Below are 15,774 nucleotides of genomic sequence, written 5' to 3' on the forward strand. Positions count from 1 at the left end.
GACCTAGGTCTGGGTTAGGGGGTGGGGGCGGGGTGCGAATCCGAGCGAGCTAAGCCGAGAGGTTGGTCGCGAGAAGAGCGACCCTCACCCCAAACTTACGAACTTGCCCAGGAGGGGAGTGGGAAGAGCTGGGTGGCTGCGGGGGACCGCCGAGAAGGGGAGAGGCGGGACTGGACAGAGTCGCGGCGGAAGACCCGACCGCGAGCAGGAGTGTAGAGGACCGCGGGCGGCAGCGGATCCCGCTCGGGGGAAGCGGCGGGCGCCGCGGGAGGCGGAGAGCGGCGGTGGAGCCGCGGAGCGTGAGGCGGGCCGGGAGTACCGAGCGCGGAGGTCGTAGACCGAAAGGGCGGCGCAGACAGGTAAGTGGCTTCGTCCTCCAACCTCGGCTTCTCCTTCTTCGGAGAAAACTGGGTTGAAAGGGACTCCAGGAACTTCCGGCTCCCGACCCAGCCCCACAGCTGACCCTTCCCTCCTCCCCTCCACTAACGCTTTCAACCCACACCCATTCTCAACTCCCCACCCGCCTCATTGGTGGGTTTTGTCAGAGTCTCCCACCCTGTCCATCCTCCATCCCATCCCGCCTCCTCTGTTCCCCTGACCCAGAAGGTTGCGGTAAATTGTCTAATTTGTTGCTAGAAGATTAATTGCAGAGGGTGGGTCGATTTGATTAAGGCAATTAATCTTTGGTTACAGCGTCCTAGTGTCACTTGTGTGGGATGTAGGAGGGGTACGGTATAAAGAGAGGTAGAGAGAGAAGCAAATGAGACTTTTGGAGAAGCTGCGGAAGGAGGCTACCCTGGCTGGGACTGCGGTCACAGCTTCGCGCCCACATCCCAGCAGCCGGCTGCCGAGAACCCACGCCGCGGTTTCAGCACCTCCGAGCCCGGACAGCGACTCCCGCAAGCAAGCCTGGTAACTTCCAGGTCCCAGAAGTTTACACCTTGCTGGCAGGGGCAAGATTTGACTAGGAGGAAGGGCACACACACATACACACACACACACACACACACACACACACACACACACACACACGCATACAGAGGACCCGTTACCCCTCTCTGTTCCCTTTCGCCACTTCAAATCAGGATCCAGCCAAAAATAGAGTCCCAGAAAATCACCAATACTCAAACCCACCTGGAGGAGAGAAAGGAAGAACCCCCAAACGCTCCTAGAAAAGTTCCCAAAGCTGGAGTTTTCTCTTTTCGTGAATAATTAATGCTGGTCATAAATAACTGATGCAGTCAGTGGAGAAAGGAAGAGGGAGGAGGCGGGCAAGAGCCAGGGCGGCCAAAGAGAGATCGAAGAGTTTGTTAAAGGACCATTAAGAAAGCCTTGCTGGGAACGGCATTCCTCCATAGATCATGAAGGGCTAGCTGTTCCACCCAGGTGAGGGGTACAAGCAGGGAAGCGAGGCGCCCTGTGGCATGGCCTAGACTGGGCACCCAGTCAGGATCCAGTCTCAGTACTTTTCCCCTCCCCACCACTCCCCCCAGGATTCACCTTCCCAGAGCCCTCACAACTTCTAGTGGCCCTCTGGTCATCCATCATCCCCCCACCCACGCTCCAAGTGCAGAAGTTCTAGGCTGACATAGAAGAGGCCCGGGATGGACCTTCATTTTGAGCTGTCAGTTCTGTTCAGGCCTGTAGCAAGTCCTGCTCAATCCCAACTAATTTATAGACACCTCCCCAAAGCCACACACACACACACACCAGACTATGTCATTTCATTCTTTTCAAACTAGTTCAAAGTTTTGAGACTCCAGCTTCCAGCTAAGTCTTTCCCATCAGCCCACCCCAAAACCTTAAAAGAACAGGGTATTTACCTACATACTGCTCCATGGTCTTTCACAGCCCCATCCACCATCTCCAATTCCTGACTTCCTCTAAGAGTCTCCAGCATGCTGACCCCTGGCATCTTGTGTCCATCCCAGCTCTGAACAGAGACTCATAAGCAGGGGTCTCAGAACCTGGAATAAAGCCCAAGAGGAAACCCTTGCTCTATGGAGGCCTATCCGAGACAGCTAGCCTCAGATGGCCAATGCATATATTTTTAGTGAAACTTCTGAGGGCCCCTCAGCCAAGCAGCCTGCACAATCCTTCACAGGGGCTCATTGAAGCCACTCCACTAGCAAACCCATGTCTTTTCCTAGTGCAACTTGGCATAGGCCCTGGGAAAAAGCTATTGGAAACCTCATCAACCACCACTGGCAGTGAGGTTGGTTTCTGTCTTAGACAGGAGCCTCTTTCTGAGCTTTTCCATTGGTTAACAGTTTCCACCACACCCACCTCCCTAATGACCAGCTCCTGACCTCTGGATATACCAAAGGCGAGCCTGACTTTTCTGGGCTGAGAGTAGCTCCCAGCTCCCAAAGAGGAAAGTTAGTGACCAAGTCTGAAGGAGGAGCCTGGATTTTTTTTTTTTAATTCTCTCCTCTTCATGTGCTATAAAAGGAAACACTTAAACCAGTTTTATTTTGTTACCCACCTCATCCCCATCCCAAAACTCTCCAAACCCTGAGTTCTGGCCTTTTTAAGAACTGGGAAGTTATGAATGGGGAAAAGAAATGGAAAGAGAATAAGATTTTGGGGAATTGTCTTTCAGCCTCAATAGGGGCATAACAACCAAGGAGGATTGTGAAACTAGACAAAGGGGAGGGAGGAAATCAGATCTGAGGGTGGGGGCTAGCCCTGGAGCCATGGGTTGTTTACTTCTCATATAAAATATAACTCCCCAAGCAGGAAGTTACTGCAAACAAGTATCAATAATGAATGAATCTCCTGTAATAAAATACTTACATAATTAGCACAAGTCAAGTGGTTGCATTATGTTAACCTTTTGCAACTCTGAACTGGAAAATTTTTCTCCAGATTCCCTCAGAAATGCCATTTTCATTCTCGAGAGAAGGTGAGAGCCAAGCACTCACCCAGCCTTCCACTCTGTTATAATATGGTTCCCCATTTCTGAACCAGAACGTAAGTACTTCTGAAATATAACAGAAAACTCTCTTTGGTGAATTCAGAACAGTCATTAACATTCAGTTTTAAGTGAATGTTAACAGTAAATAAAGAAATCTCTTGATTGTAATAGTAGTAACAAAGCAATAATTACCCAGTAGGTGGTCATCAGTAATGATAAATGTATCATTATTACTGTGTGAGTCTGGGAACTCGGTTTTGGAAACTACTTCAGAGTTTTTAGTAGCATGGCTGGTTACAAAGCATTTCTTAGCCTGCAGAAGCCATATAATTTTATACACAATTTAGGTGAAAATAAATTTAAATCTGTATATTACATTTTTAATTTCAAGTTAGTAATTAAAGTTGGTTCGTTATATCTCCTCTGAAACCCTCAGTGCTCATCTCTGTGGTTTGTTTGTACAATTTGTTTCTAAGACACCCAAGGTTACACAGTTCTAAAAGATGGAAAATTTAATTATTTGCCAACATTAAGAGTTTGCCGATGATATCATAAAGCATCTTGAAAAAGTTTTGGGTTGAGATTGCATTTGGTCGGATTGTGTTTTCACTTTGAACCCCCAATCCCATGGAGTAAAGCCTTTTCTAGTTAAAAAAACAAACACTTTTAATGCACACACAAAAATAGAAAATTCCTCTGAATAGTCACTATTTTTTTAGTTGACTTTTTTTTTTCAGGAAAAAAAAAAATCTATGACTCAGATTTCTATCCTCTTCTTCCCTGAGATTTATTTTGCTAACACCTAATTTCACCTTTTGCTACAGCTTTATTGGGCAGCCAGGGAGCACATGATAGTTCAACAGTGTATTAGCTAATGGGATCAAGCTTGATGGCAAAGTAGAATTCAAAATGGGGAAAGTGTGGGAGGGAAGAGAACAGTAGGAAAAAAGTGTCTTAATTTCCCCAGGAAATAAAATCCAATGTTCCTTCCTCCAGCGTCAGCTGGGGAGATGTTACATGTATATCTATGTCATTTTCTCTCTTGTGACATGTCAACAGAAAATCTACAGCCCCTTCCCCTATTCTCACTCCTCTGCCTCCCCTCCCCAAGCTTTGAAAGGTCCTGTTCCACACCCTTTCTGAATTCTTAGCCTCAGTTGCTTCTTAAATTGGTTCCTGAAACAAAAGGCCCAGTTATTTTTTTTTAAAGCCCCACACCATATTTCTTATCTTGGTGGTAGTTGGAGTCTTCATACAATTAAAGACTCTTTTGTATAAATCCACCCAAATACTTGCCTTGGCTTTCTCTCCCACAATCTCTATTTCTTGCTTTACTTTCTCCCTCTCCTTTTCTCTCCTTTTCTCCTCTCCCTTCTTTAGGAGTGGCAATCAAAAGGCAAGCATCTTGTCTCTTTATTCATTATTATAGCAGCATCTTTAAGAGGTATCTTTGCCAATGAAAACTCCATGTAGATGCCTATCCTTTTGTTGTGGCGGCCTAGGTTATTCAGGAGCAGAGACAAAAGCCTGAAGTGATGTGATCTAAATGAGCTCTGGGGTTTTCCAGCTGGGACCACCTCCATTTCAAAGGACTCCCTCCTTCCCAATGTGGGGAGGAGGGGAGTGGAGGAGGCGGGTACACATGTGTACGCAATCACAGAGAGAAAGAAGAGAGGGAAGGAAGAGAGCCTCGTGGGCTATTCCTTGTGCCATGCCCCTCTTCATGCACATTCGCTGGTGTGTTCAGGGAGTCTGCATCCATGGGTTTATGTGCATTCTCAGGTATTCTGTGTGCCTTTGAATTTTATCTTGATTAACTAATATTTTCTAAGTGACCACCAAGCACATCAAATTCATGTTCCATTCTGGATTTTAGTAAGCTATGTGCATATGTGTGTATCTTGCTGTGTTTACAAGTTTGTGAGGACTTGTGAAGAAATGTGAATCCTTTGTTATTTAAAAAAAAAGTTTAATAATAAATATTTCTATTAGTCCCTGGCCTCTGTGAACTGGTGGGGTAGCAGTCTTCTCTGCCACTTACCCAAAGGCAAGTTTTCTTGTGAGAGTGGCTTTCTCTGATTGAGGGTAATTAAGTCCTGGTTGTTTCTCCCATCATCTTTTTTTTTTTTTTACAAAGATATTTGAAGAGTAAGAAGGGTGCTGAACTCAAGGGATCACTGGGGCAAGGATACAGATCCTGCAACACGTGTTCATTTCCCATTACCTTCTCCAATTCTGGTTTAGATTTTTAGGTTTGTGCTCTCATTGTACTTTCCTAGCCCAGGGAAAAGGGGTCCTTGCTTATGAGCACTATTTTAGAGAAGGCTCAAAGATTAAGAGCCACCTTCAGAATACTCAGAGACCTTTCTCATTTCTTCTACGACTTCCATCATAAATGAGACTTGCTTGCTCCTGATCCTTGGTTGGCTTCATGTAACTCCAGCTAGAGCACTGGAGGAAAAACTAGGGGGCCTGAGCTGGGCTTGCCAGGCTGCAGCAAGCTCTTGGAGGTTGAAAGGGAAAACTGAGGCCTATCAGCAGTCATTACTATCATGACCATTATTTTGCATTTTTATTATTAATCTATTTTAAATGGATTAAGCAAACACTAGCCGAGGCTCCAGCCACCTGTATACAAAATAAACACTAGACTAATTAAGGGAAGGATAAAGTTGCAATGAAAAGGGCTAAGGTTCCCTCTTGTTCACCACTAAGCTAAAATGCCTTTGATGCCATTTATTCTGGAGCTAGTGGATATTTCTAAAGTATCTTGTGCGAGTACAGTCCTCATTTTCCCCCATTCTCTGAGGAAGATGCTTCTAAAGCTACCATGTATTGGCCTGGCTGGTGTGGCTCAGTTGGTTGGGGCATCATCCCATCGTCATGGGTTCTATTCCCAGTCAGGGCACATACTCTCTCTTCCTTCTTCTCTCTAAAATCAATGAACATACCCTTGGGTGAGGATTTTAACAACAACAACAACAAAAAGATACCATGTATTAAATGACCAGTGTGTGCCGAGCACTTGACATATACTATCTCATTTAATTCTCACCATACCCCTGTTGAGTATGTATCAATCTCTTCAGTTTGCAGATGAAGAAATGGGGCTTGGGAAATTTGTTATCAAAGCAATATTCTACATTTACTAAGTGACTGAGGAGAAATGTGTACCCAGTTTCATCGGACTGAATCTCCTGTACTTTCTGACATACCAGAATTCTTCCATCCCTGCTAGTTCCGCCAATCTTCCAGTTTCTTTCCGGGCCATGCAGGTCTCCTTTGGCAGACTAGGAACTAACAGGGAAACAATTTATTGCCCTACTGATGCACAGATATCAATGTCAGGGACACCTCTGGCAGAGACACAGAAGCAGTAATTAATATTTCTGCCTAAGGCTGAGACTAGGATAAGAGAGGATGAGTGAGAGGGATAGAGCCTGGTTATTTTTTTTTAATCTGTAATTGTCATGGATTCTCCAATACCCAGGTTGGGAGCGGGAGGAGAGAGAATATCTGGTGTTTCTGTTTAGAAGGAATTTATATGAAGGCCTTTATCTTCCTTTAGGGTCAATGAAAAACAGGCGTGGGGGTGGGAGTGGCTCAGTACTTGGAGATAGGGCAGATGGGGCAGAAGTACGGGATGTTTCTGTGTCGCGCCGTGCCTGCCTCTAAAGTCTACAAGGCCGTGGTGGAGCCAGGAGCCCCATCTAGGGCTGTGATGGTTCAAGCTCTTCTGGGAGAGCCTGAACGCAGTCGAAGTGAAGGATTCGCTTCAGAACGAAGGACAGCTCCTGCCTCTGCTTTGGCCTTGGGCGGGAAGCCACCGGGTTCGCAGCCTCAGCCCAGAAACAGACTGCTTCCAGCGGAGGACGCCCCCGGGTCAGATGTCGGTTCGCTTGGACCAATGGTTAAAAGCGGCAGCTGGACACCTCCATCCTCGCTGTCACGCCAGCTGCGTGCGCCTGCGTCGAGGCGTCGCCTCTCCAGTTCTGAGGGGGCCAGCTCGGTTTGTGGTTTTCCTTTGGGTCCGGTGTCTAGGCTCCTTTACCTGTCCCTGGCCTGGGTGAACCGCAGCCGCCGGAACGGAGATGAGAGTGGAAATGCTCTCCTCCGTGTGGTGATAGATCATGCAAACGGGTGACACCAGTTTAACCAATAAAACAATTTGAATCAATTAGCCGGCTGAGGAGAGTCCCGACGTGTAAAATGCATGTCAGCTCGAATAGGAAAGCATTGATTAACTCGGCCTGGCCCCGCCGCCTCCGCCACCGCCACCGCCTCCGCCACCGCCGGCTCCTGCTGAGCCTGCTAGGGTCTCCGGGCAGGACGGGGACTGACACGGATCAGGAGCCCCAGCCGGAGAGGAACGTGGAAGGGCGGTGGGGAACCATCAGGAGACTTGTGCACATTGAGGAGAAAGCCAAGGGTCAAAGAGAGAGTGGGTGACAGAAAGTTGCTCACGGACTCAAACGTATAAAAAGGCTGTAATTCTGCAGTCCAGCTCCAGAAGCCAAAGGAAGGCTTCTCTGGAGCACGGAGTCTGGGTTCGAAAAGCTGTTCTCCACCCTCATTTTCCAAAAATATAATTGGTCTGACAGCTCAAACAAGCGCCCCAGACGCCTCGGGGGAAACACACTACCGTGTTATTCTTAGAATTATTTGTGCAAAAGTACTTGATCTGGCATCACACATTTCTCCTTCCAGTAAAACTTTTTGCATTAAAATAAAGTCACAGGTTTGTATGGCAGTGAGACCCGCAAAGTAGTGTATAAATGTTGATGTTTAAGGGTCAGATAAGTAGATGGCTACAGGTGTGGATTCACTCCTAGGGGTAACCTGAGATGAGAGGGGAGGCAAAGATTGGTTCCGCTTCTCTTTTCAAGGAAAGATATTTTTAAGACCCTTAAAAAGAAAGGATCCTTAAGGGGAAGCGGGGCTTTTGGGGGGGGGGCAAAGATGGGAACATGGAGATAAAAAGGGCAGACCCCATGCTGCTTCCTCCTCAGCAGTGACCAGGCATCTCCCTGTGGTGCCTGAATGAACGGATAGCACTTTTCATTTCACCCCATTTTCCGTGTTAAAATCAACCCCATTTCCAGGCTTTCTTGCCGTGAGGCTCTGGCTTTCCTTCTAGCAGCCTGGGCTCTAGGAACAGTGAGTAGGCTGAGGCCTCGCTTTGTGGGAGCCCCAACCCAAAGAGGAGTTGGGGAGAACTAGGCCTGGTCCTCTGAGGAAAGGGATTTGTGAATGACAATGACATTCTTCTGGAAAATGGGCTGGGCGGGCATAATGCTTAAGTTTTCCTTCTTTTTTTAAAAATATATTTTATTGATTTTAGAGAGGAAAGGAGAGGGAAAGAGAGAGATAGAAACATCAATGATGAGAGAGAATCATTGATTGGCTGCCTCCTGCACGCCCCCTACTGGGGATCGAGCCCACAACCCGGGCATGTGCCCTTGGCCGGAATTGAACCTGGGACCCCTCAGTCCGCAGGCTGACGCTCTATCCATTGAGCCAAACCAGCTAGGGCTTTTTTTTTTTTTTTTTGGATGGGAGGCTCGGAGGGCACTGGGGAGGGAGCACTGGTTGATTCCAGCCCCTTATCACAGAGCCTATTTTGTGCCACGAATGCCTTTAGAAACCAGGAGAGGAATGGAAAACCATCTCACTGCCATTTGAAACTTATGTCCACACAAACACTCTGATTCTCACGGCTCGGAAACCGTTCTGGGCACAGTCATTTAAAACAGCCGCAACTCCTGTAGCCCTTGCTTTCTGTTTGCTTGGCTCCCCTTGGTTTCACTGACCTTTGATGAAGCGTTGAGGTGTCACATCTTCACTTCCTATTTATGTAGCGATGGCCCGTTGTTGATGCTATGATGGAGTCCGGTTGGGTTTCCAGGTTAGTGGAGATTGTAGATCATTTCAAAGATGTGCCTGCCAAACTCTAAGCCTGTGTGTTTCAACAGGCAGCAATAGAACATTCAGCTATAATTGTAAAGGGAAAACTTAAAGGATCCCCCAGTCCCACTCCCCTGCATTGTGACTCCTAACAGCTGATCAATTAGCAGGCAATATACTGACTCTTCACTATATCCTAGGATGTGCCTCACTTTGGGAAAGCTATGGGAAATGGTTCTTTCTCATCCTACTTGTCTTTATTTTGGTGTGAGGTGTTTTTTTTTTAGAGCACGCTCCTATGTAGTTAGTTCCCTGAGAAATTTACTTTACCCGGGGGACCTAGCAACCTGCTTAAGGACTGGTCAGGATTGGAGGCCTCGGGCTTTTCTGTCTCACCATTTCCCTGCGCTGAGGCAGCCTGCAGGGGCCTTGTAACGTGGGTTAGAGAACCACTCCGAATCAAGTTGATAGATGTGAGCACAGAGGCACTCATTGGGGGCCTCGCCTGATCATACACTTTCTCAGGTAGAGAATGCCTTGCTGATTCTCTGTATCTTGTCCTAAAAAGCAACTCTCTATTCGACAGTAAGGTCACTTGCCATGCTTCCTTCCAAGTTTTTAGACTGGGCACCCTGTTTGAAACCTCCTTTTTTCTCTCTCTCTCATTTCACAGCGTTTCAAACGAGGGGCTGAAGGTATTCCATTCCCTGCCTGACTGTAGTGTCTATTTCTTCCGAGACAAAGTGAAGCTGCTGCCTTGCACTGTGTACCAGAAGGATCATTCCTGAAGGAGAGTGACTCCGAGTCTTGAGGGGAGGGAACAATAACAGGCAGGGATGCAGTCACTTTAGAGGCCCCCTTTAGAATCTGGGCTCTCCAGGATCCACTCCCCCTGCACGCTGACTACTCGGCTTTCCATTCCTAGATCAGATACGTGGCCCCGGCCCCGTGGCTACGTTTTGCTGCGGGGCTGGGAGGTGGTTGTCAATGGAGGGTTGGTTAGGTGTTAGCTTTCGTGCCTGCTCCGAAAGGATCTAGATGTGACTCGCTCTCGCCTTCGCTTCCCCCTCCCTCCCTCCCTGTAACACGCCAGCCGTTCACAGTCGAGTGTCAGGGAGACGGTGACGTCACCTTGCCCGCTGGGTGGCGTCCCCTCCGTCCGACTCGAGTTCCAAGACAGAGAAAGGCACTGTCAGACTGCGCTCCACCTGGGCTCGCCTGCCGCGGTTTCTGCGCGCCCACACTTTCTGCGGCCAAGGGGACGCCCTGCCGCAATTCGGGCTGTCATCCTCCCCTGACGGGAGTTCGGGTTCGAGCGCCATTGAGCGCCAACGAGCTCCAGGATCTTCGCGCGGAGCCCTCCCGAGTCCCGCCCTCTGGATTCGAGGACCCGCTTGGATGCTTCCCTTCCGAGCGCCCTCGGAAGATGGACCATCAGCCACGCGCGTAAAGACACCGAGGGGTCACCAGGTACTGCGGGAACCCGCCGGCCCGAGCTTGGCACACACGCGATTCACTATTTGAGATCCCCAGCGGGGGATTCTCCCGGTTAGGAAAGGGGCAGCGGTGGGTTTGGGCGGCGAGATCGGTTTGGGATCCGGGGGAGTTAAGTTGGGGTCGTTGGCTCCTGAGTAGGATAAGGAAGTTCTCCAGCTTCCGTTTTCAGTTCCACTAACTTTTAATGGTCTCTTCTCCCCCTCGCTCTCTTTTTGAGAAACCCTATCCCAAGCCCTCTTATTTGTGTCTCGGCTATGACGGGAGTTTCTGGGAGGGCTTGGGGGAAAAGTGGAGACACTTCTGCTCCGGCTACAGCTGCTAAGGCTGCGTGCGGGTTTGTAACGCAAAACCAGCTCTTCGCCGGGGCCAGGCCCGCAGCGCTCCATTGCCCCAAAGCGAGCATTCCCATTATCCCAGGGCCTTATTAAGATAATAAGAATCTTGTTTGGGGGAGGGGGTGGAAACGAGCGTTGAAGGACCATTTGCGAAAGCTAGAGCTGGCTGTGACAGGCCCAGGTATCACCACGCCTTGAATTGCCATTTAACGCCCTGTCCCCTAGAAATATCGTCTCTGGTCTAAGTGACAAGCCAGGCTCTCTCTCATCTGGTTTGATCGGGTTGAGGTTTGTTCAACCTTCCTGGAGGCCACAAAAGGTAATGAGAGCTGAGGATCCAGAGGGCAGAAGGGCAAAGGCGATGGGATAGGTGTCTCAGGGGCGGAGAGAGGGAAAGAATATGACAGTCTGGGTGAAGGAGTAAGATGGTGTATCCTCTGAAGTCGCTGTCATAACGACTCCAGTGTACTTGTCCGCATGTGGCCGTGCTACTGCCTCAATGACTTTCCAGGGCAAAAGGTAGTCGTGGCCGCTGTGCCCCACGTACGGTGTGGCTGTAGATAAGTCACTGTCCTCTTTCCTAGGGAATGAGCCACCTTTCTGGTTTAGACTTATCTGCCCGGTCACCAAGGTTTCTTTCACTTGCTTTTTCTCTTATCTTCAATTATCGGGATATTTTCCCTCATTATGGTATCCCAGACAGAATGGGAATTTTACTGCAGGCCCAACCCAGGGCTTCCGCCTTCAATGCTCCCACAGATTACCTGGTCCACAGATGATCTATACTGTGGAACACATCGGCCTGAAAGGTATGGGGAGATCTATGCAGATCAGAAAAAACGGTCACAGAAAATGGTTCACCTTACACCTAAATTTGCCGTTGAAGCCCGTCCATAATGATCACCCAAAATTGTTAGCTTCTTTGCACTGTTTCTGGACTTAACACACTCACCCGTGCTTTTTGTTCGTTGTAATAGAAATGACAGGAAAACGGTTTTTAAATGTTTACTAGTCGACAACTTCATCTTTTTAAGCTACCTGTCGAACCAGAACCGCTCAGTTCAGAAAGTGGCTTTTTGAAAAATTGAAAGCGTAACGCCCTATTTTGGTGCAACCATGCACATGGCTTTGTACATTTTCCCCATCTTTCCAAAAAAAAGTCTAATTACAGTATGAAAATACATAATGGCAAGGATGAGGGGGGAGGGGGTTCATTTTGCCTTAATGAGCTATGTCTCAACCAGGAGTGAATTTCTCCCAAGGAAACCACAGATACCACAAAATCACTTTTTAAAAGGTTTGGGTTTATTTATTTTTTTAACCAAAATCGATTTTCAGGCAAATGTTCTCTTTTTAAATTTGGGTTTCCATAGTCAAGCTCCAGTTTTCCATAACTTTTGTAATCCGTACTGGTTATAACTGTCATCCTTATTTCTAGCAGGCATGCCACTTACTCTAACAGCTTCTATAAATAAGGGGATAAGAGGTAATGTCTTTGGTTTCTTAGGAGTTGACTGCTTTTAAAAGAAAACACATAGCTAATTTCCTTTGGATGATTGGAACAGAAATAAAAAAATCCTTCCAATCCACCATTTCAGAAGGGCGACCTTGAAGAAAATTGAGAGATTACTTCCTTATGTCTGAAACTTGGTCCCTCGGCCCCTTGATAATCATGTCTTGGTCTAAGCAAGGACATTTTTATAATTCTTCAGTTAGGGACTCCACCCACCCCTCTGTTTTAGACTGAGAGAATTCTTATCAACGCTTTCTCCTTTCCCTTCCAGTCTCCAAGGCAGACCCGGAGGGCTGGGCCAGGGCTTCCGCGGAGGAGGAGATGGCCTCCAGCCCGCTGCCGGGGCCCAGCGACATCCTGCTGGCATCCCCCTCCAGCGCCTTCCAGCCCGATGCGCTGAGCCAGCCGCGCCCGGGCCACGCCAACCTCAAGCCCAACCAGGTGGGGCAGGTGATTCTCTATGGCATTCCCATCGTGTCGCTGGTGATCGACGGGCAGGAGCGCCTGTGCCTGGCGCAGATCTCCAATACTCTCCTCAAGAACTTCAGCTACAACGAGATCCACAACCGCCGCGTGGCGCTGGGCATCACATGCGTGCAGTGCACGCCGGTGCAGCTGGAGATCCTGCGGCGCGCCGGGGCCATGCCGATCTCCTCGCGCCGCTGCGGCATGATTACCAAACGCGAGGCCGAGCGCCTGTGCAAGTCCTTCCTGGGCGAGAACAGGCCGCCCAAGCTTCCGGACAACTTCGCCTTCGACGTGTCTCACGAGTGCGCCTGGGGCTGCCGCGGCAGCTTCATTCCCGCTCGCTACAATAGCTCCCGCGCCAAGTGCATCAAATGCAGCTACTGCAACATGTACTTCTCTCCCAACAAGTTCATCTTCCACTCCCACCGCACGCCTGACGCCAAGTACACGCAGCCGGATGCCGCCAACTTCAACTCGTGGCGTCGCCATCTGAAGCTCACCGACAAGAGCCCCCAGGACGAGCTAGTCTTCGCCTGGGAGGACGTCAAGGCCATGTTCAACGGCGGCAGCCGCAAACGCGCGCTGCCTCAGCCAGGCGCGCACCCCGCCTGCCACCCGCTCAGCTCCGTCAAGGCGGCCGCCGTGGCAGCGGCTGCTGCGGTGGCTGGAGGTGGGGGACTGCTGGGCCCTCACCTCCTGGGGGCGCCACCGCCGCCGCCGCCGCCGCCACCCCTGGCGGAGCTGGCGGGTGCACCCCACAGTCATCACAAACGGCCGCGGTTCGACGACGATGACGACTCGCTGCAGGAAGCGGCCGTCGTGGCTGCCGCCAGTCTTTCTGCCGCCGCCGCCAGCCTCTCGGTGGCCGCAGCCTCGAGCGGCGCCGGAGCAGGAGGGGGCGGCGCCGGAGGCGGCTGCGTAACCGGCGTTGGCGCCGGCGCGGGCGCCGTGGCCGGCGCCAAAGGCCCACGCAGTTACCCCGTCATTCCGGTGCCCAGCAAGGGCTCCTTCGGGGGCGTGCTGCAGAAGTTCCCGGGCTGCGGGGGGCTCTTTCCGCACCCTTACACGTTCCCGGCCGCGGCCGCAGCCTTTGGCTTATGCCACAAGAAGGAGGACGCGGGTACCGCAGCCGAGGCCCTAGGGGGCGCGGGCGGCGCGGGCACGGGGCCCAAGGCCGGCCTGTCGGGCCTCTTTTGGCCCGCGGGCCGCAAGGACGCCTTCTACCCGCCCTTCTGCATGTTCTGGCCTCCGCGGACCCCAGGCGGGCTTCCCGTGCCCACCTACCTACAGCCCCCGCCGCAGCCGCCTTCTGCGCTCGGCTGCGCGCTTGGAGAAAGCCCGGCCCTGCTGCGCCAGGCCTTTCTGGACCTGGCCGAGCCCGGCGGCGCGGGTGGGAGCGCCGATGCTGCGCCACCGCCGGGCCAGCCCCCTCCAGTCGTGGCCAACGGCCCGGGCTCAGGCCCTCCGCCTCCAGCCGGGGCTGCGGGAGCTCGCGATGCGCTCTTCGAGTCGCCCCCGGGCGGCAGTGGCGGGGACTGCAGCGCGGGCTCCACGCCGCCCGCGGACCCCGGCGGTGTGTCAGGCGCAGGGGCCACGACGGCTGGAGTGGGCCCGGCGGGCGCCCGAGTGCCCGCGCCCCACCACCCACACCTCCTGGAGGGGCGCAAGGCGGGCGGAGGCAGCTACCATCATTCGAGCGCCTTCCGGCCGGTGGGCGGCAAGGACGACGCGGAGAGCCTGGCCAAGCTGCACGGGGCGTCCGCGGGCGCGCCGCACTCGGCCCCAGCGCATCATCACCATCACCATCACCACCCGCACCACCACCACCACCATACCCCGCAGCCGCCGTCGCCGCTGCTGCTGCTGCCCCCGCAGCCCGACGAGCCGGGTTCTGAGCGCCACCACCCTGCCCCGCCGCCGCCTCCGCCCCCGCCGCCCCCGCTGGCCCCGCAGCCGCACCACCGAGGCCTTCTGTCCCCTGGCGGCACCAGCTGCAGCTACCCCAGCGAGGACAGCTCCGAGGACGAGGAGGACGAGGAGGAGGAGCAGGAGGTGGACGTGGAGAGCCACAAACCCCCCGAAGGCGAAGAGGAGGAGGAGGAAGGTCGAGACCCAGACGACGACGAGGAGGAGGACGAGGAGACGGGGGTCCTGCTAGGGGACCCCTTAGTCGGGGGCGGCCGGTTCCTTCAGAGCCGAGGGCTGACGGAGAAGGGGAGCAGCCGGGACCGCGCACCGGCCGCCTCGGGCGCTTTCCCACTGACCCTGAACTCCTCCAGGCTGCTGCCCGAGGACGGGAAACTGGGTGACCCCGGCGGCTCGGACTTGCCCCCGCCCCCGCCCCCACCCCCACCCCCACCCCTGGCTTCCCAGAAAGCGAGCGGCGGCGGCGATGGCAGCAGCAGCCCGGGCAGCCCGGTCCACCATCCATCATTGGAGGAGCAGCCCTCCTACAAAGATGTAAATATCCCCTTTAGGCTCCTTCAAGCTAATTATTATTATTTAAATGCACCTTTAGGCTGAATTGGTTACAAATGCGCAGGAAAGATGAATCACCAGATTTCCCCACAGAAATGAAATATTCAATGTGTTTGGGAGGGCTTCTTTCCTGCCAGTGGTCCTCCATAAAAATGCGGTTTCTGGTCTCTTTCTCACAAAGTCTTCCCCAGGTTCTGAGGCCTCCCTGCCCTCCTAGAGTTAAGTTAGCTGCTTGAAGAAGTTGGAAAAGACCAGCTCCTCCCTCTAACCCACAGCTCTCCTTTGTCCACCCCCCACCCCCCCCACACACACACACACAAGTTTATCACAATTGTTCCCCCCAAAACAGTGGGACCACAAAACTGGAGCAATCTGAATAATCCTGTCTCCTTTCTGCTCTATCCCACCATGACTCCAAAAAATATATATATTAAAATACATTGACTTTGAAGTTAAATTCAATTTTATTGGAATGCTTTCATCAAGGTTGGAACCCCCAAGCTCTGTAACCAGAATGGACACATCTATTAGGTACGTGTCCAGTAAAACAAAAGATAAACTCTTCAGTAAGACCAGCGTCTCCCAAACCAATCTCCACACACAGGAGCATGCTACCCGGGACCCCTAAAGACCAAAGTTAAGTTTAAATGGCTCAGCGTTGG

The 15,774-nt window shown here is 51.6% G+C and overlaps 1 protein-coding gene across 2 annotated transcripts in view; it reads left to right on the top strand.

Annotated features, from left to right (window-relative positions):
• The first annotated feature begins 221 nt into the window (after positions 1-221).
• Positions 222-15,774, top strand: part of SKOR2 (SKI family transcriptional corepressor 2) — a 49,954-nt gene continuing 34,401 nt past the window's right edge. The window contains exons 1-2 of one of the 2 annotated variants that reach the window (XM_080683918.1): positions 222-359; positions 12,438-15,094. In XM_080683918.1, the coding sequence (XP_080540044.1) occupies positions 12,488-15,094 (2,607 nt within the window). In that variant the 5' untranslated portion in view covers positions 222-359; positions 12,438-12,487. Of the gene's footprint in view, positions 360-10,159; positions 10,292-12,437; positions 15,095-15,774 lie in introns of those variants that run through there. The other variant, XM_080683917.1, reaches the window with a different exon arrangement.

The sequence above is a fragment of the Plecotus auritus genome (assembly GCF_963455305.1).
Source record: "Plecotus auritus genome assembly, chromosome: 8".
NCBI lineage: Eukaryota > Metazoa > Chordata > Mammalia > Chiroptera > Vespertilionidae > Plecotus > Plecotus auritus.